The sequence below is a fragment of the Nerophis lumbriciformis genome, linkage group LG27, assembly GCF_033978685.3.
Source record: "Nerophis lumbriciformis linkage group LG27, RoL_Nlum_v2.1, whole genome shotgun sequence".
Classification (NCBI taxonomy): Eukaryota; Metazoa; Chordata; class Actinopteri; order Syngnathiformes; family Syngnathidae; genus Nerophis; species Nerophis lumbriciformis.
In genome coordinates this window covers 38,450,001-38,473,143 of record NC_084574.2, presented here as the reverse complement: position 1 = coordinate 38,473,143, position 23,143 = coordinate 38,450,001, and the positions used below count along the sequence as shown (strand labels likewise).

The 23,143-nt window shown below is 44.4% G+C and overlaps 4 protein-coding genes across 10 annotated transcripts in view; 1 reads left to right on the top strand and 3 right to left on the bottom strand.

Moving 5' to 3' along the window:
* Positions 1 to 9: 9 nt before the first annotated feature.
* Positions 10 to 3,359, bottom strand: LOC133624430 (protein EOLA1). Of its 2 annotated transcripts, XM_061987975.2 has the most exons (3): positions 2,908 to 3,359; positions 546 to 776; positions 10 to 327 (listed from the first exon to the last, which is right to left on the bottom strand). In XM_061987975.2, exons 1-2 carry the CDS (start codon positions 3,170 to 3,172, stop codon positions 568 to 570), a joined length of 474 nt encoding a protein of 157 aa, XP_061843959.1. In that variant the 5' UTR covers positions 3,173 to 3,359; the 3' UTR covers positions 10 to 327; positions 546 to 567. The 2 variants fall into 2 exon arrangements, with proteins under 2 accessions (XP_061843959.1, XP_061843957.1); XM_061987973.2 differs by having other exon boundaries at positions 10 to 776.
* Positions 3,360 to 3,954: 595 nt separating this feature from the next.
* Positions 3,955 to 12,433, bottom strand: pgap4 (post-GPI attachment to proteins GalNAc transferase 4). The gene is made up of 2 exons (XM_061987969.2): positions 12,111 to 12,433; positions 3,955 to 5,191 (listed from the first exon to the last, which is right to left on the bottom strand). Exon 2 carries the CDS (start codon positions 5,183 to 5,185, stop codon positions 4,037 to 4,039), a length of 1,149 nt encoding a protein of 382 aa, XP_061843953.1. The 5' UTR covers positions 5,186 to 5,191; positions 12,111 to 12,433; the 3' UTR covers positions 3,955 to 4,036.
* A 4,286-nt stretch (positions 12,434 to 16,719) lies between these two features.
* On the top strand, positions 16,720 to 20,313 carry gemin6 (gem (nuclear organelle) associated protein 6). Of its 2 annotated transcripts, XM_061987972.1 has the most exons (3): positions 16,720 to 16,738; positions 16,888 to 16,993; positions 19,923 to 20,313. In XM_061987972.1, the coding sequence occupies exons 1-3, from the start codon at positions 16,735 to 16,737 to the stop codon at positions 20,287 to 20,289; spliced, it is 477 nt and encodes a 158-aa protein (XP_061843956.1). In that variant the 5' UTR covers positions 16,720 to 16,734; the 3' UTR covers positions 20,290 to 20,313. The 2 variants fall into 2 exon arrangements, with proteins under 2 accessions (XP_061843956.1, XP_061843955.1); XM_061987971.1 differs by lacking the exon at positions 16,720 to 16,738 and having other exon boundaries at positions 16,746 to 16,993.
* Positions 20,314 to 20,324: 11 nt separating this feature from the next.
* LOC133624420 (son of sevenless homolog 1-like) overlaps positions 20,325 to 23,143 on the bottom strand; it is a 31,455-nt gene continuing 28,636 nt past the window's right edge. For 3 of the 5 annotated variants that reach the window (XM_061987949.1, XM_061987950.1, XM_061987952.1), the window contains 9 exons: positions 22,896 to 23,118; positions 22,719 to 22,838; positions 22,486 to 22,648; positions 22,292 to 22,409; positions 22,047 to 22,219; positions 21,868 to 21,984; positions 21,366 to 21,801; positions 21,032 to 21,153; positions 20,325 to 20,955 (listed from right to left, as the gene is read on the bottom strand). In XM_061987949.1, coding sequence (XP_061843933.1) covers positions 20,533 to 20,955; positions 21,032 to 21,153; positions 21,366 to 21,801; positions 21,868 to 21,984; positions 22,047 to 22,219; positions 22,292 to 22,409; positions 22,486 to 22,648; positions 22,719 to 22,838; positions 22,896 to 23,118 — 1,895 coding nt within the window. In that variant the 3' untranslated portion in view covers positions 20,325 to 20,532. The remainder of the gene's footprint in view (positions 20,956 to 21,031; positions 21,154 to 21,365; positions 21,802 to 21,867; positions 21,985 to 22,046; positions 22,220 to 22,291; positions 22,410 to 22,485; positions 22,649 to 22,718; positions 22,839 to 22,895; positions 23,119 to 23,143) is intronic. The other 2 variants (XM_061987955.1, XM_061987956.1) reach the window with 2 other exon arrangements.

The window sequence follows — 23,143 nt, the reverse complement described above, 5'->3', positions numbered from 1 at the left end:
CAGGATAAGTTTGTTTGCAAGTTTATTTAATGGAGATTGTCCTTGAGTTTGAGCCAGCCAATCAGAAAGAGGGGCGTGGCCAGTCCCTGTTAAAGGGAAGTTTATGTTACGTCACCACGGTGTTGTTGTGGGTTAATAAAGTTTGTCACCAGCACAAAGTCTTCTTTTCATGGAATAAACATGCTAGCAGGCTATGCTAATTAGTTGTCTCCAATAACAGTCGTCATGGCAACAAAGGTCATGCTAATTAGCTGACTCTGTGAGATTAGCTAAGGTTAACAGTTGCCACGTCGTCAAGGCAACAAAAGGCTATTCGAATTAGCTGAGGCTAATAGCAGTTGCCACGTCGTCAAGGCAACAAAAGACTATGCTAATTAGCTGAGGCTAACTGTTGCCACGTCGTCATGGCAACAAAAGGCTATTCTAATTAGCTGAGGCTAATAGCAGTTGCCACGTCGTCAAGGCAACAAAAGACTATGCTAATTAGCTGAGGCTAACTGTTGCCACGTCGTCATGGCAACAAAACGCTATACTAATTAGCTGAGGCTAATAACAGTTGCCACGTTGTCATGGCAACAAGTGCGCCGGGATCTCCACCGTCCAGAGGTCGCGACCACCTCGGGAAGTCAGTGGCGCCTTCAACCATCGGGGGTTGGTCAGGTGAGTCAGGTGTTTCCCCTGCAGGCCAATCAGAATGGCTGCTTGCTCCAGCTGTTGTAGCTCCTCCCCCTGCAGGGAGGCGGGGCACTGCCAGGTCCTGCCCACATCCAGCAATCCTGGTAGAGATGTCATGCATGGTTACTCAGGGGACGGGACAATAGCGGAACCATTGGAGGGCGGGGAACACAGCATATGATGACAGGTGTTATGTGTTGGACAACAGGAAGTGAAAGAACTAAGAGCAGGAATAAAAGGCGGAAAAGACAATAAGCTTTCTTTGTGTATTATTCATCTTACAGTGCACTAACTACTAAGTGACAAGTTGGGCACTTGGTAGCAAGAGGGGACGCCATCTTGGCTCACCTGCCACCACAACCATAGACATCTTCTAAGTACGCAGCATGGAGCGCTACTGACGAAATGCGGGGCCGCCATCTTGGAGTGGTGATCAGTGCAATTCATTTGGCAGGAGCAATGAACATTTAATTCATCTTACCTCACTGAATACCACTGACTTTCACGCGCTTTTTGTCATACGTGTAGCTAAGATAAAGGACACATGTTTTATTATTCATAGTTTGCTTAACAGTAATAGAATATTCTTATATGCTATAAGTGACCAGACGTCTCAGATCAAAACTGGGAATATAATCCCAGAGAAGGAGAAGAAACAATATGATTAGGTTATATATACATGCATATATCCTACATAAACAACATTAGATATCTATATATCTATAGACTGTATCTCTGTTGCTGCAGCAGCAGAGAGTTTATTCTGTCTTGACACTTTGTATTGATATTTTCTATTACATTCTTCCCTTAAATGATAATGTTTACACTGATTGTTTTATATGTATTTTTTATGTATGTTGCTTTGGATAAAAGTGTCTGCCAAATACTTCAACATAAACATATATAAACACCTGAAAGTCTTTATATCAGCTAAAACCACCAATCTGTTTCACTGGATTCAGAATAAAAGCAAATTCTGTCTTACCCAACAATGTTAGTATTTGAATATTGTTACTTGAAGACTTATTCCTGGTTACAATTATACTGTTAAGAAAGTATTGTCTTATACTTTGCCTAAAATGAGAATGCATCATAATCAGTGCACTGTGGCCCTAACTTTTACCCCTGTTGGCTTTTACAATCTTTATCTTCATCATTTATTTCAACTTTATGTTATTCAAGTATGACATTCTTTAATGTAATTAATTTCATTGACAAGCAATTCTATTATGGTCATACTCTTGTTTGCTAGCGGCTACCATTTCAGTACTATTGAAGATCTTTGCTCCTTCTCAACTCTGTGCTAATATTCTTTTCACAAAATACAACCAATAGTACGTTCCTATTTTCAACAGTCCGCTCATTTGAACACCATCTTTGTTTTCTACCTGTCAACTGTCAGTTTAGCATCTTTGTTTTCTACCTGTCAACTGTCAGTTTAGCATCTTTGTTTTCTACCTGTCAACTGTCACTTTAGCATCTTTGTTTTCTACCTGTCAACTGTCACTTTAGCATCTTTGTTTTCTACCTGTCAACTGTCACTTTAGCATCTTTGTTTTCTACCTATCAACTGTCAGTTTAGCATCTTAGTTTTCTACCTGTCAACTGTCACTTTAGCATCTTTGTTTTCTACCTGTCAACTGTCACTTTAGCATCTTTGTTTTCTACCTGTCGACTGTCACTTTAGCATCTTTGTTTTCTACCTATCAACTGTCAGTTTAGCATCTTTGTTTTCTACCTGTCAACAGTCAGTTTAGCATCTTTGTTTTCTACCTGTCAACTGTCAGTTTAGCATCTTTGTTTTCTACCTGTCGACTGTCACTTTAGCATCTTTGTTTACTACCTGTCAACTGTCAGTTTAGCATCTTTGTTTTCTACCTGTCGACTGTCAGTTTAGCATCTTTGTTTTCTACCTGTCGACTGTCACTTTAGCATCTTTGTTTTCTACCTGTCAACTGTCACTTTAGCATCTTTGTTTTCTACCTGTCGACTGTCAGTTTAGCATCTTTGTTTTCTACCTGTCAACTGTCACTTTAGCATCTTTGTTTTCTACCTGTCAACTGCCAGTATAGCATCTTTGTTTTCTACCTGTCAACTGTCACTTCAAGCTGCTCATCCCCACTTCAAGATGGCGGCCCAATTTCTCGCGTCATAGCAGCCAATGCTGCATCTACTTATAACATGTCTATGACCTCAACTTAGGAGCAAAGAGGGGACGCCATTTTGGCTCACCTGCCACCACGCCACGGCCGAACCTCTCTCCGGACTCCAGCAGCGTGTGGATGTGGTCTTGGTCCATCCCCATCGGACCGCCCAGAACCTCCCGCCACTCCTCGCCGTCCCAGTCCCGCCAGGCGACGTGGACCGCCATGGTGGCGCCCTCCAGCGGGGCAAGCAGCGGCCTCCAGCGGCTTTCCAGCGTCTTTTTTCCGTCCAGAAGGAAACCCGCGAAAGGCTGGCGGAAGGAAAGGCAGCTGACGTGCAGACTGCGCGCCATGACTCAGCTGACTTCCGCTCTTAATTTGAAGGCTACAAAAGTATCAAGTGTAAAGAGATGATGAGTGCTTATTTAGTCTAACTTAACCTTAAAGGCGAGCAGTTAATGTCAGCAGTGTTGGTCGAAATGAAGTAAATATAAAGACGCAACAAAGCTACTTCCGGCAACCTCCATTCTTCTTCCACTTCCTGTGTGTTGCTGTAATGACTGCCCCACTTCCTGTGTGTTGCTGTAATGACTGCCCCCTGCTGGACATGTTGTGTAGAGGCTGTAAGTGGGTATGCAAACAAACTTGAATTGATGCCAAAAATACTTTTTATTTATTTATACATTTGTCAAGATGATGTGCTGAGAAATGAAATTAACTTGTTTCATTTTAGCAAATGGCTGCTATGAAACAAAGAGTGAACAATTTAAGGAGGTCTGAATATGTTCATATATATATATATATGTGTATATGTATGTATGTATATATATATATATATACATACATATATATATATATATACACATACATATACACATATATATATATATATATATATACACACACACACATATATATATATATACATATATATATATATATATATATATATACACACACAGAAGATCCCCTTTACATTTTTCATACATTATATATGTATTATATATAATATAAATATATATTTATATGAAATGCATATATACATACATATAAATAAATGAAAACATATACATTTTATAAACTACTTATGACTCACCTTGGTTCACCTTGTGCTTTAAATTTGGTTTTATTAACAAACACACACACACACACACACACACACACACACACACACACAGACTTCAGTGTTGCCATGGAAACCAGTAGTATGTGTCAGGTCACAGCAGTTTGGGTCTGGCAGGGTTGAGCCTGATGGAGGAGAAGGCTCCAATATGGCTGACCAGGTTGGGTTCTACGCTGTGAGCGCGCTCCCCCGCCACACTGCGGGCCAGGTGGTAGAGCAGCATGTCCTTGGCGTTGCCCGGGCTGCAGAAGGCGCCGTCCAGGTAGTGGGCCGCCCTCAGGGAGGCGTCGCCGGGGTAGAGGATGGCGGGCGTGCAGCACTCGGTGGCGGGGGAGACGGCGTAGAGCTGAGGGGAGAGGCGGCGCAGCTCCAGCAGGTAATGGCGGCCCAGCAGCTCCACGGCGGCCATGACGTAGATGGCGAGCAGCAGGAGGTGTGAGAAACAGAAGGTCCATGAGGGCAGGGTGAGGAGCATGAGGCTGGCACCCAGCAGGCCCAGGCCACACCACTCCAGGATGCGGTATGGTTCAGGGTTCCAGTAGCGCTGCAGCCTCTCAGGGTGGTACAGCTTCACGTACAGCGTGTGAGCGGCGAAGCGCCGACTCAGCAGGTCTGCCAGCACGCCGAAGAAGTCGTGGCGGGGCAGGGCGTCGTCCTCCAGGACCACCATGTTCCTGGGCCGCAGCGAGCGGAAGGCCTGGCGCAGACAGAAGGCGTAGTCCTTCTTTTCCCGCTCAAACGTGTTCGCGTCTTCCCGCCGCCGCTCTCGCCCGCCGATCACGTGGAACTTCCCCCGCAGGAGTTTGGCGTCCTCGTTTCCCTCGCCGCCGTCCACGTCGCACAGCACCACCTCCGCGCAGCGCCGCTCCCCGCAGCCGCCCAGCAGCTCGCTCAGCCGACGCATCACCTGCAGCAGGTAGTGGAAGTCCCGCCCCTCGCCGCGCGGCGCCGTCACCACGGTAACCAGCAGCTGGGGCTCGGGGGCCACGTCGGTGAAGGCGGGAGGGGAGCTCTGCCAGAAGCTCAGCGCCTCCTGACCTCGCCGCAAGCTCTCCTGCAGGGCGTCCTCGCTCATGGCGTCCAAGTAGGCGGAGCTAAGGAAGTAGTAGGAGTAGAGCAGGCGATGGCAGCACAGAGGAAGCAGCACGCAGAACGTCAGCAGGTACAGCAGCAGCGCCTGTGTTGCCGTATGGTGCCATCGCACACCTCCACCTCCACGCCGCCGCCACCACCACCCACGCATCGCCTCCTGGGTGACACACACACAACAAGGTCATTCTTTCCCTGTGGACAAACACAACAACAACAACACTACTACTACAACAACGTGACAACTAAGGCTGAAACGACGCGTCGACGTAGTCGACGTCATCGGTTACGTAAATACGTCGACGTCGTTTTTATGCTTCGACGCGTCGCATATTTACGTCACACTGCCGTCATGGCGGAGCGCAAAGCAGATGATGCGAGCGGTGCGAGCGAGGGAAAAAAAGCACGCCAAAAGTCGTCAAAAGTGTGGGAGTATTTCAATAAACGGCCTAATAATGTTGTAGCGGTGAACAGCTGTCTCGTCAGCTGACGCGCGAGCTCGCAACCGTGGCTGTTTAGCAACCAGCCAAACCCCACTTAAGAAAATTATATTTTATCTTAGAGCACATCCGCATCCCTATTCACCTAGGCAACCCCAGGAAATGTATATAATTCGGCATTATTTCGGCCAGTCGGCTTATAAAATCAGAGCCGATCAGTTTACGTTCACGCGCAGGTATAACGCGGCGCGCTCCTGTCTCATCTGCTGGTGCGCGAGCCCGCTAATTAGACAGCTTTGTCAAATCAAGGAGTACAAAAGACGCCAGCGCAGAGTGGAAAAAGGTTTAGTTCATTACAGATAACCCAGAGTTGTGCCAAAAGTATGTAAGATTTAATATTTCTCTTCGTGGGTGTGGCGCACCTGTTGCGCTGGTGAGATGGGGGGGGGGGGGGGGGGGGGGGGGGGGGGGGGGCATGTAGCGTGCTTAGTCTGGAGGCTAAATACACACAGTGTGTTATGTAACTGTTGTTTAGTGTTGATATTCTTTGCTTAGTTTGATAAATGTTGGAGCAGTTTGCTTCATCAGGAGGGTGAAGTCGCTCAATTTAAAGTGTTGGATTTAACTGTGTTGGTGAGGGCGTAGAAAAAGGGGCATTTTTCTACCAGTAGACAGCGTTTAAGATTGAGTGTTTCACTGCTAAATTAATAATATATTTATATTGAATATGGATTTTAAATATGTATCTAAATAGGTGGTTAATTGGTTAGGTATTTATGTATTTGCATATTGGGTTTTCTGTTGCATTTATCTATTGTGTTTCTGGTGTTAAATGTATTTTATATGTATCTTGGTGCATTTATGTTGAGACAATTTATTTAAAATCTGTTTTAACTTAAAGGGAAAAGATGTGTCCATTTTCTTGCACTTGTTTAATGGTTAAGAGTTTGATAGCTAATTAATAGTTGTAAATTATGGGATTGATAATTGATTGATTTTTTACAGCATGTTAATCTTGTGGTGTTTTGTCCTTAAAGGTTTTTCACCTACTAAAGAAGCTAAAGGCTACTAAAGGCTACTAAAGGCTACTCAAGATAGCTAATGACAGCTAAAGAAACTAAAGTCTTTTAACACTGCTAAAGACTGCTAAAAAGACTAAAGAAGAAAAAAGAAGCTGTTTCTTGGTTGGAAAAACTGTTGCAAACTAAAGGAAAATAAAAGGAAAAAGTAACTACGGTCTGGTCTTTTGAGTGAAATCCAGAAGCCACATTCAGCATTGGTACATCCCTTCAAGTGTGGGATAAGCACAGCGAAAAAAGCAAAACACTTGACAGTTGTTGTATGCACACTGTGTCGAGCGGAAATGGCCTATCATAGCAGCACAACGGCTATGAAGGAACATTTGAAAAGAAAACACCCGACAGCGTTCTTGCCATCACCATCAACTAGTCAATCGTCCACGTGAGTATACGTTGTCATCATTACACAAAATCATGAATGTGTCATTTGTATCTGCGTTGTAAATTCATAAACTAAAACACTGTTTCGCTCTGAGAGGCGCATTTGGCGTGCCTGTTCAGTGTTTACAAAGACGCGCTCCTCTTTAACGCTAACGTTAATTAGTTGTGCAAATACCTTTTACAACATTAACAGTTACATATAGTATGTACAAACCAACAATTAACTTTCACTTTAATCATACTATCATTGTTGTGTTATTAAGCAAAATAAGCAATACTTTTACTTTTGTTGAAATGTTTACACTGTTACAGAATATTTCGTTTTGCACTTTTTTGTATTGGATGTTTATCTTTATTTTTGCACATTTTAAAGCAAAATAAGCAATACTTTTACTTTAGAAATGCTTATACTATTGCAGAATATTAAGATTTGCACTGGATGTTTACTTTTATATTTGCACATTAAAAAGCAAATAAGCTACTTTTGATTTTGTTAAATGTTAAAAGTTTTAAATGTTTACATTGTTACAGAATATTTTGTCATGTTGTTGTCAATGTTGACTGAGTGGCCATACTTTTTTTTTTGTATATAAAAGTCATGCCTTTTGAAAAAACTGGCCAACATTTATTTTTTCATCTTCATTTTAAATAAAAAAAATAATCGGTAAAAGGAAAAATAATCTATAGATTAATCGAAAAAAATAATCTATAGATTAACCGATTAATCGAAAAAATAATCTATAGATTAATCGATAGAAAAATAATCGTTAGCTGCATCCTTAGTGACAACAACACGACAACACGACAATGACACGACAACAGCACGACAACAACGTGACGACAGCAACGTGACAACAACACGGCACGACAAAAACAACACGCCAACACCACCAACATAACACAACAACATGACAACACGTGACAAGAACATGACAACAACAACAACGTGACAACACGACGACAATATTATGACAACAACAATAACATGACAACAAGTCACACACACAAAGATGACAAGTCACACACGAAGATGACAACAAGTCACACACACAAAGATGACAACAGGTCACAAACACAAATATGACAACAAGTCACACACGCATGACAACACAACAACAACATGACAAGTCACACACAAAGATGACACACACAAACATGACAACAAGTCACACACAAAGATGACACGCACACAAACATGACAAGTCACACACACATGACAACAACACAACAACATGACAAGTCACACACAAAGATGACACACACAAACATGACAACAAGTCACACACAAATATAACACACACACAAAGATGACAAGTCACTCACACAGACATGACACGCACCCAAAGATAACAACATGACAACAAGTCACACACACAAATATGACAACAAGTCACACGCACAAACATGACACACACAAAGATGACAAGTCTCACACACACACACAAACATGACACACACAAAGATGACAACAAGTCTCACACACACACACAAACATGACACACAAACAAAGATGACAACAAGTCTCACACACACACAAACATGACACACAAACAAAGATGACAACAAGTCTCACACACACACAAACATGACACACAAACAAAGATGACAACAAGTCTCACGCACACACAAACATGACACACACACAAAGATGACAACAAGTCTCACACACACACACACACACACAAACATGACACACACAAAGATGACAAGTCTCACACACACACACAAACATGACACACACAAAGATGACAACAAGTCTCACACACACACACAAACATGACACACAAACAAAGATGACAACAAGTCTCACACACACACAAACATGACACACAAACAAAGATGACAACAAGTCTCACACACACACAAACATGACACACACACAAAGATGACAACAAGTCTCACACACACACACAAACATGACACACAAACAAAGATGACAACAAGTCTCACACACACACAAACAAAGATGACAACAAGTCTCACACAAACACAAACATGACACACACACAAAGATGACAACAAGTCACACACACAAACATGACACCCACACAAAGTTGACAACAAGTCACACACACAAACATGACACACACACAAATTTTTGTAACCCTAATGATGTCACGTTGGCATGACAACTGTGACGTCACGACCCAGCTCGTGTGTGTTGTCTGTGTGGAAACATTCCTGAACACCCTAAAACATTCTAGCACATTCTAGCGAACATTCGAGAACATTTGTAACATTCTAGCGAACATGTTGAACATTCTAGAACATTTGTAACATTCTAGCGAACATGTTGAACATTCTAGAACATTTCAAACAATTCTAGCAAACATGTCGAACATTCTAGGACATTTGTAACATTCTAGCAAACATTCTAGAACATTTGTAACATTCTAGCGAACATGTTAAACACTCTAGAACATTTGTAACATTCTAGCGAACATGTTGAACATTCTAGAACATTCTAAAACATTCTAGCGAACATGTCGAACCTTCTAGCAAACATTCTAGAACATTTGTAACATTCTAGCGAACATGTTGAACATTCTAGAACATTTGTAACATTCTAGAACATTTGTAACAATTCTAACGAACATATCGAACATTCTAGGACATTTGTAACATTCTAGCGAACATGTTGAATATTCTAGAACATTCTAAAACATACTAGCGAACATGTCGAACCTTCTAGCAAACATTCTAGAACATTTGTAACATTCTAGCAAACATGTCGAACATTCTAGGACATTTGCAACATTCAAACGAACCTTTTGAACATTCTAGGACATTTGTAACATTCTAGCAAACATGTTGAACATTCTAGGACATTTGTAACAGTCTAGCGAACATGTTGAACATTCTAGAACAATTGTAACATTCTAGCGAACATGTTGAACATTCTAGAACATTCTAAAACATTCGAGCGAACATGTTGAACATTCTAGAACATTTGTAACATTCTAGCAAACATTCTAGAACATTTGTAACATTCTAGCGAACATGTTGAACATTCTCGGACATTTGTAACATTCTAGCGAACATGTTGAACATTCTAGAACATTTGTAACATTCTAGCAAACATGTTGAACATTCTAGAACATTTCAAACAATTCTAGCAAACATGTCGAACATTCTAGGACATTTGTAACATTCTAGCAAACATTCTAGAACATTTGTAACATTCTAGCGAACATGTTAAACACTCTAGAACATTTGTAACATTCTAGCGAACATGTTGAACATTCTAGAACATTCTAAAACATTCTAGCGAACATGTCGAACCTTCTAGCAAACATTCTAGAACATTTGTAACATTCTAGCGAACATGTTGAACATTCTAGGACATTTGTAACATTCTAGCGAACCTTTTGAACATTCTAGAACATTTGTAACAATTCTAACGAACATATCGAACATTCTAGGACATTTGTAACATTCTAGCGAACATGTTGAATATTCTAGAACATTCTAAAACATTCTAGCGAACATGTCGAACATTCTAGCAAACATTCTAGAACATTTGTAACATTCTAGCAAACATGTTGAACATTCTAGAACATTTGTAACAATTCTAGCGAACATGTTGAACATTCTAGGACATATGTAACATTCTAGCGAACATGTTGAACATTCTAGAACATTCTACACATTTGTAACATTCTAGCGAACATGTTGAACATTCTAGGACATTTGTAACAATTCTAGCGAACATGTTGAACATTCTAAAACATTCTAGCGAACATGTCGAACATTCTAGCGAACATGTCGAACATTCTAGAACATTTGTAACAATTCTAGCGAACATGTTGAACATACTAGAACATTCTAAAACATTTGTAACAATTCTAGCGAACATGTTGAACATTCTAGAACATTCTAAAACATTCTAGCGAACATGTCGAACATTCTAGACCATTTGTAACATTCTAGCGAACATGTCGAACATTCTAGAACATTTGTAACAATTCTAGCAAACATGTTGAACATTCTAGAACATTTGTAACATTCAAGCAAACATGTTGAACATTCTAGAACATTTGTAACAATTCTAGCGAACATGTTGAACATTCTAGGACATATGTAACATTCTAGCGAACATGTTGAACATTCTAGAACATTCTACACATTTGTAACATTCTAGCGAACATGTCGAACATTCTAGCGAACATGTTGAACATTCTAGACCATTTGTAACAATTCTAGCGAACATGTTGAACATTCTAGAACATTCTAAAACATTTGTAACAATTCTAGCGAACATGTTGAACATTCTAGAACATTCTAAAACATTCTAGCGAACATGTCGAACATTCTAGACCATTTGTAACATTCTAGCGAACATGTCGAACATTCTAGCGAACATGTCGAACATTCTAGAACATTTGTAACAATTCTAGCGAACATGTTGAACATTCTAGAACATTCTAAAACATTTGTAACAATTCTAGCAAACATGTTGAACATTTTAGAACATTCTAAAACATTCTAGCGAACATGTCGAACATTCCAGACCATTTGTAACAATTCTAGCGAACATGTTGAACATTCTAGAACATTCTAAAACATTCTAGCGAACTTGTCGAACATTCTAGCGAACATGTCGAACATTCTAGAACATTTGTAACAATTCTAGCGAACATGTTGAACATTCTAGAACATTCTAAAACATTTGTAACAATTCTAGCAAACATGTTGAACATTTTAGAACATTCTAAAACATTCTAGCGAACATGTCGAACATTCCAGACCATTTGTAACAATTCTAGCGAACATGTTGAACATTCTAGAACATTCTAAAACATTCTAGCGAACTTGTCGAACATTCTAGAACATTTGTAACATTCTAGCGAACATGTCGAACATTCCAGACTATTTGTAACAATTCTAGCGAACATGTTGAACATTCTAGAACATTCTATCTGCTATTCGGCTTTGACGGATCACTTCCGGTGTTGGTGCTAACTGATCCGAGTGGTGTGCTCAGCTAAGCTAGCAGGCAGCAACAACAACAACAACAACAAGAAGAAAAAGAAGAAGAGGAAGAGGAAGAAGAAGAAGAAGAGGAAGAAGAAGAAGAGGAACAAGAAGAAGAAGAAGAAGAAGAAGAGGAACAAGAAGAAGAAGAAGAAGAAGAAGAAGAAGAAGAAGAAGAGGAAGAAGAAGAGAATATAAAACTTACAAGCAGACGACAACAAGAAGGTTTGTCTTCTTCTTCTTCGGTTGATGTATTCGTGTGTAGATGAGTGTAAATAGTTGTTATTCAAGCCTACAACGTCATACTACGATAATACTTCAAACTAAACACTAGTGATGGGTCTGGCAACACCGATGCATCGGCGCATGCGTCGAGCTCACAGAGCAAAACCCTGTGTCCGTGCGCGTACCGCTTTTAGAAAGTCACGTGACCGACCATGAACTGTTTGGGTCACGTGACCGATACTCGACCTGTGACGCACTGACGCCTCCTCTGTGCCCTGTGAGCGGCTCTTTTCTACAGCCGGAGAAATAATAACTAAGAAGAGAAATCGTCTAAAATGCGTTGGAAAAACTGTTTTAAAAAAAAAATGAAAATGTGTAAAAAAAAAAAAAAAAAAAAAAAATTCCCAGTCCACAAGCATCCTCATTCACAACACGTTCTCTTAGATTTCCATGTTATGATACATGTTCGCATTAGTTATTGACTGTATCTAAAAAAGATACAAGTATATTTTTATTTAAATGAAGATATGAAATAATCCTAAATGAAATACAATGACTTGGTTTATATTATTGTATGTACTAGGTCATAAAATCAGTGTCAGTTGAGTCGGTCCATAGGTTGCCTGTAGGGATTTTTAATGTCCAGCAGATGTCAGTATTTAGTGACACAGTATCGACACAGTATCAATACAGTTTTGCAATGTGTCGCAAGGCTTCATGACGCCTCATCAACTCATCACTACTAAATACTTAATACTAAATACCAAATATTTCATACTAAATACGAAGCTTCTCTTTCACCAACTTCTTAGTCGTTGTTTCCTTATGTGACGCCACTTGATGCCCCGCCCCCCCCTTTTCTTCTTCTTTGGTGTATTGGCGGTTGGCCAGCATCGCTGTGATGTACATTAGCGCCATCTTGTGGATAGAAATACTACTATACTCTATATTAGTCTCCTTCTTCTTCTTCGGTTTATTGCTGTAGTTCTAGTCAAGTCCCTAAATTAGTCAAGTCCCTAAAAGACCACTGCTGTAGTTCTAGTCCATCCATCCATCCATCTTCTTCCGCTTATCCGAGGTCAGGTCGCGGGGGCAGCAGCCTAAGCAGGGAAGCCCAGACTTCCCACTCCTTAGCCACTTTGTCCAGCGCCTCCCGGGGGCGTTCTCAGGCCAGCCAAGAGAGATAGTCTTCCCAACGTGTCCTGGGTCTTCCCCGTGCCCAAAACACCTCCCTAGGGAGGCGTTCGGGTGGCATCCTGACCAGCGGCTTTTCTTTGAGCTCCTCCTGGATGACAGAGCTTCTCACCCTATCTCTAAGGGAGAGCCCCGCCAACCGGCGGAGGAAACTCATTTGGGCCGCTTGTACCCGTGATCTTGTCCTTTCGGTCATAACCCAAAGCTCATGACCATAGGTGAGGATGGGAACGTAGATCGACCGGTAAATTGAGAGCTTTGCCTTCCGGCTCAGCTCCTTCTTCACCACAACGGATCGATACAGCGTCCGCATTACTGAAGACGCCGCACCGATCCGCCTGTCGATCTCACCATCCACTCTTCCCTCACTTGTGAACAAGACTCCGAGGTACTTGAACTCCTCCACTTGGGGCAAGACTCCTCCCCAAACGGGAGATGGCACTCCACCCTTTTCCGGGCGAGAACCATGGACTCGGACTTGGAGGTGCTGATTCTCATCCCAGTCGCTTCACACTCGGCTGCGAACCGATCCAGTGAGGGCTGAAGATCCTGGCCAGATGAAGCCATCAGGACCACATCATCTGCAAAAAGCAGAGACCTAATCCTGCAGCCACCAAACCGGATCCCCTGAACGCCCTGACTGCGCCTAGAAATTCTGTCCATAAAAGTTCAGAACAGAATGGGTGACAAAGGGCAGCCTTGGCGGAGTCCAACCCTCACTGGAAACGTGTCCGACTTACTGCCCGCAATGCGGACCAAGCTCTGACACTGATCATACAGGGAGCGGACTGCCACAATCAGACAGTCCGATACCCCATACTCTCTGAGCACTCCCCACAGGACTTCCCGAGGGACACGGTCGAATGCCTTCTCCAAGTCCACAAAGCACACGTAGACTGGTTGGGCAAACTCCCATGCACCCTCAAGGACCCTGCCGAGAGTATAGAGCTGGTCCACAGTTCCACGACCAGGACGAAAACCACACTGTTCCTCCTGAATCCGAGGTCCGACTATCCGGCGTAGCCTCCTCTCCAGTACACCTGAATAGACCTTACTGGGAAGTCTGAGGAGTGTGATCCCACGATAGTTGCAGCACACCTTCTTAAAGAGAGGAACCACCACCCTGGTCTGCCAATCCAGAGGTACCGCCCCCGATGTCCACGCGATGTTGCAGAGTCTTGTCAACCAAGACAGCCCCACAGCATCCAGAGCCTTAAGGGACTCCGGGTGGATCTCATCCACCCCCGGGGCCTTGCCACCGAGGAGCTTTTTAACTACCTCAGCAACCTCAGCCCCAGAAATATCACACACAAGTAAACACACTGAAAGACTGCTTGTATCACACATGATATCACACACAAGTAAACACACTGAAAGACTGCTTGTATCACACATGATATCACACACAAGTAAACACACTGAAAGACTGCTTGTATCACACATGATATCACACACAAGTAAACACACTGAAAGACTGCTTGTATCACACATGATAACACACACAAGTAAACAAACTACAGGACTGCTTGTATCACATTTGATATCACACACAAGTAAAGAAGTGGATATAATCTGATACTTGTTTTGATGGTATCAGATCAGGGACATTCCTTCTTATACAAAGATGGTTGTAGATGTAAAGAGTGTCAAGAAGAACTTATATATATATATATATATATATATATATATATATATATATATATATATATGCATATATATATATATATATATATGTCTATATGTATCAAAAACCATCACCCAACCATGCAAATTTTGCATTTCCTTTGGAAATCGAGGTCCCAGTGTCTGGAGGAAGACAGGAGAGGCACAGGATCCACGTTGCCTGAAGTCTAGTGTAAAGTTTCCACCATCAGTGATGGTTTGGGGTCCCATGTCATCTGCTGGTGTCGGTCCACTCTGTTTCCTGAGATCCAGGGTCAACGCAGCCGTCTACCAGCAAGTTTTAGAGCACTTCATGCTTCCTGCTGCTGACCTGCTCTATGGAGATGGAGATTTCAAGTTCCAACAGGACTTGGCGCCTGCACACAGCGCAAAATCTACCCATGCCTGGTTTACGGACCATGGGATTTCTGTTCTAAATTGGCCCACCAACTCCCCTGACCTTAGCCCCATAGAAAATCTGTGGGGTATTGTGAAAAGGAAGATGCAGAATGCCAGACCCAAAAACGCAGAAGAGTTGAAGGCCACTATCAGAGCAACCTGGGCTCTCATAACACCTGAGCAGTGCCAGAAACTCATCGACTCCATGCCACGCCGCATTAACGCAGTAATTGAGGCAAAAGGAGCTCCAACCAAGTATTGAGTATTGTACATGCTCATATTTTTCATTTTCATACTTTTCAGTTGGCCAACATTTCTAAAAATCCCTTTTTTGTATTAGCCTTAAGTAATATTCTAATTTTGTGACACACGGAATTTTGGATTTTCATTTGTTGCCACTTCAAATCATCAAAATTAAATGAAATAAACATTTGAATGCATCAGTCTGTGTGCAATGAATAAATATAATGTACAAGTTACACCTTTTGAATGCAATTACTGAAATAAATCAACTTTTTCAAAATATTCTAATTTACTGGCTTTTACCTGTGTGTGTATATATATATATATATATATATATATATATATATATATATATATATATATATATATATATATATATATATATATATATATATATATATATATATATAATTAGTCCTACACCAGGGAGCTCAATTGGATCCTCTGTGGAGGAAACGTTTAGCGATGATGCGCATGCTCATGTCATGTCATATGTGACCAATGACTGCATGGTCACTACCTGGGCGGGGAGGGAATACAAACCAGACTATAATGAGGGATTATAAGTGCCAAAGATCGATCACTGCATTTGTTGTCTTCTTTTTTCATGAATACTGAATGAATGTCACGTAGCGGCTGACTACGGCCTTCTCGCCAATGGCTTAGGCTGCAGGGGCGGGACTTCCGGGACAAGGATGGGGAAGTGACGTAAGAGTTCGTTGTACTAAAACGGAAGCCAAGGTGGGATTGTGTCACTTGCAATGTTACAATACAAGATGTATTTAGGTGTAATGACCCACATGCACCGCACGATGAAAGCAGAAACACTTTTCTAAAAAGTCATGTTGAAATGCAAACAATGATGTTGGTGAAATATATATTTTATAATTACTACATAATAGACTAACAGTCGGTACATTATATATGAATTTATACATGTATATATATATAATTATAGTCTGTTGACTTATGAGCATGGCGTGTCTGATGATGCCGGAAGTGACGTCAAGAGGACAAAGCCAAGTGTTTGGGACAATGATCATTGATTGGATGGAGCAAGCACGTGACCCTTGCGTACTACTACTTTCATTAGTTCAACATAACACATGGGTGAAGTCTTCTAAAGTCAACTTTTGAAAATGTTTGCCTCACGGAACCACTAAACGTGTCTGTGTTCCCAGCCGGACCGTTAGCGGCTCGTGCAGTAACTGCTGCAGCGTATCTTTGTATCGTCATGCCGTGTGACTGGTCTCACCTAGGTCCGCTGCGGTGGACGCGTTACGTCAACAAAGAGGTGAAGGTGACGGCGGGAAAAGACGAGGTGTTTGGCGGCTGGCTGCTGACTGTAGACCCCGTGACTGCCAGGTAAACATGCAGTGACGTCACACTTCCACCGCGCTGGGGAAGTACACAATTAAGCAATGCTACTGAACACACATGACATCATCTATGTCTAAGATCTATATGATACGATCTATGTTTAAGATCTTTAAACCAGTGTTTTTCAACCACTGTGCCGCGGCACACTAGTGTACCGTGAGATATTGTTTGGTGTGCTGTGGGAAATTATGTTATTTCACCTAATTGGGTGAACAATATTCTTTGCAAACCAGTAATTATAGTCTGTGCTGCCAAGAGCTCGGCAGAGTAACCCTGTAATACTCTCAGTAGTGTGTAATACTCTTCCATATCAGTAGTGTGTAATACTCTTCCATATCAGTAGTGTGTAATACTCTTCCATATCAGTAGTGTGTAATACTCTTCCATATCAGTAGGTGGCAGCAGGTAGCTAATTGCTTTGTAGACGTCAGGAACATGGTTTGTCCTGATCAAAACATGCAGATGACAGCGAGAGGCTGGGGGAAGGTAAAAAGGTTATCTAATGCTTAAACTAAAAATAAAGAAAATGCATTGAAGCTTAGGGAAGGCTATGCAAAACAAAACTGAACTGGCTGCAAAGTAAACCAAAACAGAATGCTGGATGACAGCAAAAACTTACACAGCGCGTGGAGCAGACGGTGTCCACAAAGTACAGCCGTACATGACATGACAATCACCAAGATAGGAGCGCCAGACAAGTAAAACACTACACACAGGAAAACAGCAAAAAAAGTCCAAATAAGTCAGGGTGTGATGTGACAGTACACCTAATTTGAGACAAGAGCTATAGTGATGCATGGTTGGTTATGCATTAAAGTCATATCCAACAATTGCAACAACTTTTTACTGTCAATATCAGCTGCTGAGTTTCATTGTTTTATGTTTTCTGCTGGTGGTGTGCCTCGGGAGTTTTTCTATGAAAAAATGAGCCTCGGCTCAAAAAAGGTTGAAAAACACTGATCTACATGACACAATCTATACATTTAAGATATACACAAAATGATCTATGTCTAAGATCTACATGACAGGATCTATAAGTCTTAAGATCTACATGACAGGATCTATAAGTCTTAAGATCTACATGACACCATCTATATGTTTAAGATCTACACAACATGATCTATGTCTAAGATCTGCATGACATGATCTATATGTCTAAGATCTACATGACAGGATCTATATGTTTAATCTACACAACATGATCTATATGTTTAAGATCTATATGCCGAGATCTACAAACCCCGTTTCCATATGAGTTGGGAAATGCTGTTAGATGTAAATATAAACGGAATACAATGATTTGCAAATCCTTTTCAAGCCATATTCAGTTGAATATGCTACAAAGACAACATATTTGATGTTCAAACTCATAAACTTTTTTTTTTTGCAAATAATCATTAACTTTAGAATTTGATGCCAGCAACACGTGACAAAGAAGTTGGGAAAGGTGGCAAAAAATACTGATAAAGTTGAGGGATGCTCATCAAACACTTATTTGGAACATCCCACAGGTGAACAGGCTAATTGGGAACAGGTGGGTGCCATGATTGGGTATAAAAGTAGATTCCATGAAATGCTCAGTCATTCACAAACAAGGATGGGGCGAGGGTCACCACTTTGTCAACAAATGCGTGAGCAAATTGTTGAACAGTTTAAGAAAAACCTTTCTCAACCAGCTATTGCAAGGAATTTAGAGATTTCACCATCTACGGTCCGTAATATCATCAAAAGGTTCAGAGAATCTGGAGAAATCACTGCACGTAAGCAGCTAAGCCCGTGACCTTCGATCCCTCAGGCTGTACTGCATCAACAAGCGACATCAGTGTGTAAAGGATATCACCACATGGGCTCAGGAACGCTTCAGAAACCCACTGTCAGTAATTACAGTTGGTCGCTACATCTGTAAGTGCAAGTTTAAACTCTACTATGCAAGGCAAAAACCGTTTATCAACAACACCCAGAAACGCCGTCGGCTTCGCTGGGCCTGAGCTCATCTAAGATGGACTGATGCAAAGTGGAAAAGTGTTCTGTGGTCTGACGAGTCCACATTTCAAATTGTTTTTGGAAACTGTGGACGTCGTGTCCTCCGGACCAAAGAGGGAAAGAACCATCCGGATTGTTATAGGCGCAAAGTGTAAAAGGCAGCATGTGTGATGGTATGGGGGTGTATTAGTGCCCAAGACATGGGTAACTTACACATCTGTGAAGGCACCATTAATGCTGAAAGGTACATACAGGTTTTGGAGCAACATATGTTGCCATCCAAGCAGCGTTACCATGGACGCCCCTGCTTATTTCAGCAAGACAATGCCAAGCCACGTGTTACATCAACGTGGCTTCATAGTAAAAGAGTGCGGGTACTAGACTGGCCTGCCTGTAGTCCAGACCTGTCTCCCATTGAAAATGTGTGGCGCATTATGAAGCCTAAAATAGCACAACGGAGACCCCCGGACTGTTGAACAACTTAAGCTGTACATCAAGCAAGAATGGGAAAGAATTCCACCTGAGAAGCTTCAAAAATGTGTCTCCTCAGTTCCCAAACCTTTACTGAGTGTTGTTAAAAGGAAAGGCCATGTAACACAGTGGTGAACATGCCCTTTCCCAACTACTTTGGCACGTGTTGCAGCCATGAAATTCTAAGTTAATTATTATTTGCAAAAAAAAAATAAAGTTTATGAGTTTGAACATCAAATATGTTGTCTTTGTAGCATATTCAACTGAATATGGCTTGAAAAGGATTTGCAAATCATTGTATTCCGTTTATATTTACATCTAACACAATTTCCCAACTCATGGAAACGGGGTTTGTATATGTTTAAGATCTATATAACATGATCTATATGTTTAAGATCTATATGATATTCTTTGGGAGGCGTCCAGTCACCCCTGACCTTTGACCTGTGTGACATCCCAGCCTGGTCCTGGTGCAGCTGCATGCGGTGGGCGGGGCCAGCGTGCAGGTGGTGATGGGCCAGGCGGTGCAGCAGGTGGAGGTCCTCCAGGAAGCAGACCCAGGCACCGCCCAGCGGCTGCACTCGCTCTTCCCGCCTCCTGGGCCGGGCGCCATGGAGCCCCAGGAGCGTGTGCGGCGGCGCTGCAGGGTGCGGCGCTGGTTGGAGAAAAACCGCATCCCTGTGGAGGAGGAGGGGGAGGAGCTTAAGGTTGCGGGGGCGCTGACCATCGCCGCTCCGTACGGACACGACGACTGCAGCGGCGCCAACGAGATCATCCTGGACCGCATCCAAAAACTGCTGCAGCAGCTGGACACTTCCTGTTCTTGACAAAATAAAAGTACTTTGCAAGCATGTGACCCCTCTTTCAATGGCAACACAACCTTTAATTGTGAAAGTCTCTAGTGAAATAGTCCTGCTTGAAGCGACCAATCAGAGGGTGGCTTGGTTCAAGGCACCTTTATTCCCTTCTGCTGCTTCCTGTACCTCCAGGCTTCAAAATAAGAGCACGTAGTCCGCGTCGGAAGGCCCGACCCGAGCGGCTGTAGTGTTAGCTTGTCAAGCCCCGCCCCCTCACAACGCAGGGGGGCTGTCCAGCAGGGGGGCGTGGCTCAGAGACTCCCTCTTGTAGGTCTTGGGGGGAAGCTTGGGGACGCTGTGGCGAGGGGGCACAGGGGGCCCATCCAGAGGGAGGGGCGGAGAGGGGAGGGGCATCTTCGTGGAGGCGGGGGAGGGGCTGACGGAAAGCGGCGGTGAAGAGCACGCTGCGGGAGCGGAGGTGGAAGGGAAGAAGGCCTGAGGTGGCAGCTCGCCGCGGGGGCGGCCCTGTGGGGGAGGGAGGAGGTGCAGGGGCGAGTTGAGGGGTTCCCGGGGAGGCAGCAAGGGGGGGCTGTCGGGCGGCGACGAGGACGACAGGGACGAGTACCGAGGGGGGAGGAGCTTACAGGTGGGCTGACGAGGCGGCACGGCGGGGGGGCTGTCCAACTGCGACATCATCTGGGGAGGACACACAAGACAAGGTGGACTGAGCACACCTGCCGCACCTCAGCGGAACCAAAGGAACCACCACAACCTTGGACGGCGACGACTCGGCCGGAGCGGACTCTGGTCGCCTTCGCGGGGGAACCGGCGGAGGGACGGGAAGGTCCTCGGGAATGCGGCTGAAACTCACCATGGACGAGACCGAGGACGACCCTGTAGGACAGAAGAGGGTTAGAGGAGGCGGGACCGGATCAAAGAACGCGGGGGGAACCGCTATGGACCCCAACAGGAAGTGCCATGAAACAAAGCAGCGTCAGCACCAGCCGGGTCCAACCTGAACACACACACACACACACAGCCCTCCCTGCCTGTTGCCATGGAGATGAGGGTTACTATAGAAACCAGGAGGAGGCGGGTATACTAACGTGGGCCGTGAGGCAGTGAGACCGGGCCAAAGATGGCGTCGCAAGCTGCAGGGTGAAGAGAGAAGAGCGTGAGGAAGAGGAAGAGGAGAAGCTGAGATTCCCCTCTGGAGACGTCAAACAGGAAGTGGAGTAACCAAGCATGTGTCAGCGGGCGGGGCTTACTGGAGTGGAAGGGGCTGCTGGGCCCCTGCGGCGAGTCAAACACGCTGCCCACGTCGGTGGAGCTCGAGGCTGCCGAGGCTGGGGGCGGAGTCAGTGGCGTGCAGGGGGAGTTGGGGGCGGAGACAGCGCCGCCGTCCACCTCGCTGTCGGGGATGCGGCTGTAGCTGATCTTCCTGGGCTCGTTCTGCAGCGGCGTCGGGTGGCGCATGGTGCCGGGCCTCGCCGAGGTGGGCCGGATGCCCGGCGACTTGAGAGGGCACGTGTACCTCTTGGCCTGCGGGGGGGCGCCACATCAGCAGCTGCGAGCCGTTGAGAGCGTGGCCAAACAGAAAGTACTCACAAAGCGCGGCAGCGAGCGGGCGTTGCGAGGCTCGATGAGCAAGGAGTTGTTGAAGAGACGGTCGGCAAAGTCCTTCTCGCACATGTCCTCCATGGGGTTGAGGTTCTCGAAGAACTTCTGCGCCACACAAGCAGCTGGTGAGTGGCAGGGCAACAGGAAGTGAGTTGAGCAGGACTCACCCTGACGTCATTCTCCACTCTGAGGCAGTAGGGCTGGTTCTGGTACTGCTGGATCTCTCCTGTGATCTCAGCCACTTTCCTTCTCTTGCTGAAGTTGATCAGCTCCTTGCCGTGTCTGTGCAGGAAGTCGGGGTTTCCTTCCTCCGTCTTCAGGATGTTGGTCAGGTAGATGCCTGCCCACACACACACACACACACACCTGTTAGCCCACCTCTGACCCACACAGGTAGGGCGTGACGTCGTACCAAAGAAGGGGACACATGGAGGGTTGATGGAGCGCAGTTTGGCCAAGTACTTCTTGTAGTGGTCTTCACTCAGCTCGTGAGCCTCCTCCAGAATTTTCCTCTGCCGACTCGGAATTTGCTGGAAAAGGAAGACAGGGAATGGAACCAAGTGTGTATTTGAATTACCGGAGGATGCGGGCGGCGCCGCCGGGGACCTCGAAAGTGTGGTCTAGCCGGTAGACGGGGGAGGAGTTCATGGCGCTGACCACCTCCAGAACGCCGTTGAAGTTGTTGAGTTCCTGGAAGACCTGAAGGATCTCGATGATGCGAGACACGACCGCCACACGTTCCTCCAGGTTCTCCGTCTCCACGATGCACCTGTGCACACGCCGAGAAGAGGTGGGAAGGGGCGGAGCAGGTGGAGGCGAGGAGCAGGCGGCGGTCTCACTTTTCAAACCACAAGGTGAGGTTGGTGGTGTGTCGGATCATCCTCAGCAGGTTGGGAGAGTGGATCTCCTTGTCCTCTTTGGTCCACACGCTGCCCACCAGCTCCGACGGCTGCACCGACCTGAGGGACACTCGTCAGCGGTCTCGCTGCGCCCGGCCGGAAAGGGGGCGGTCTTACCTGTAGAAATCAGACTCCAGCAGGGTGAGCTGCCGGGCGATCTCGATGGGGTGAAGGGTCATGAGGTCAAACTGGTCCACGTTTCCTGGCTTGCAGATGTGCCACTCGATGGGAGGAGGAGAGTTCTGGAAGGTGATGCTGTGACTTGGACCGCTCACCTGCACCTGCTTCTTCCTCTGGATGATCTTGGTGATGGACTCCACCCACTTCCTCATCGCCTTGCCTGAAACACACACACGCACACACAC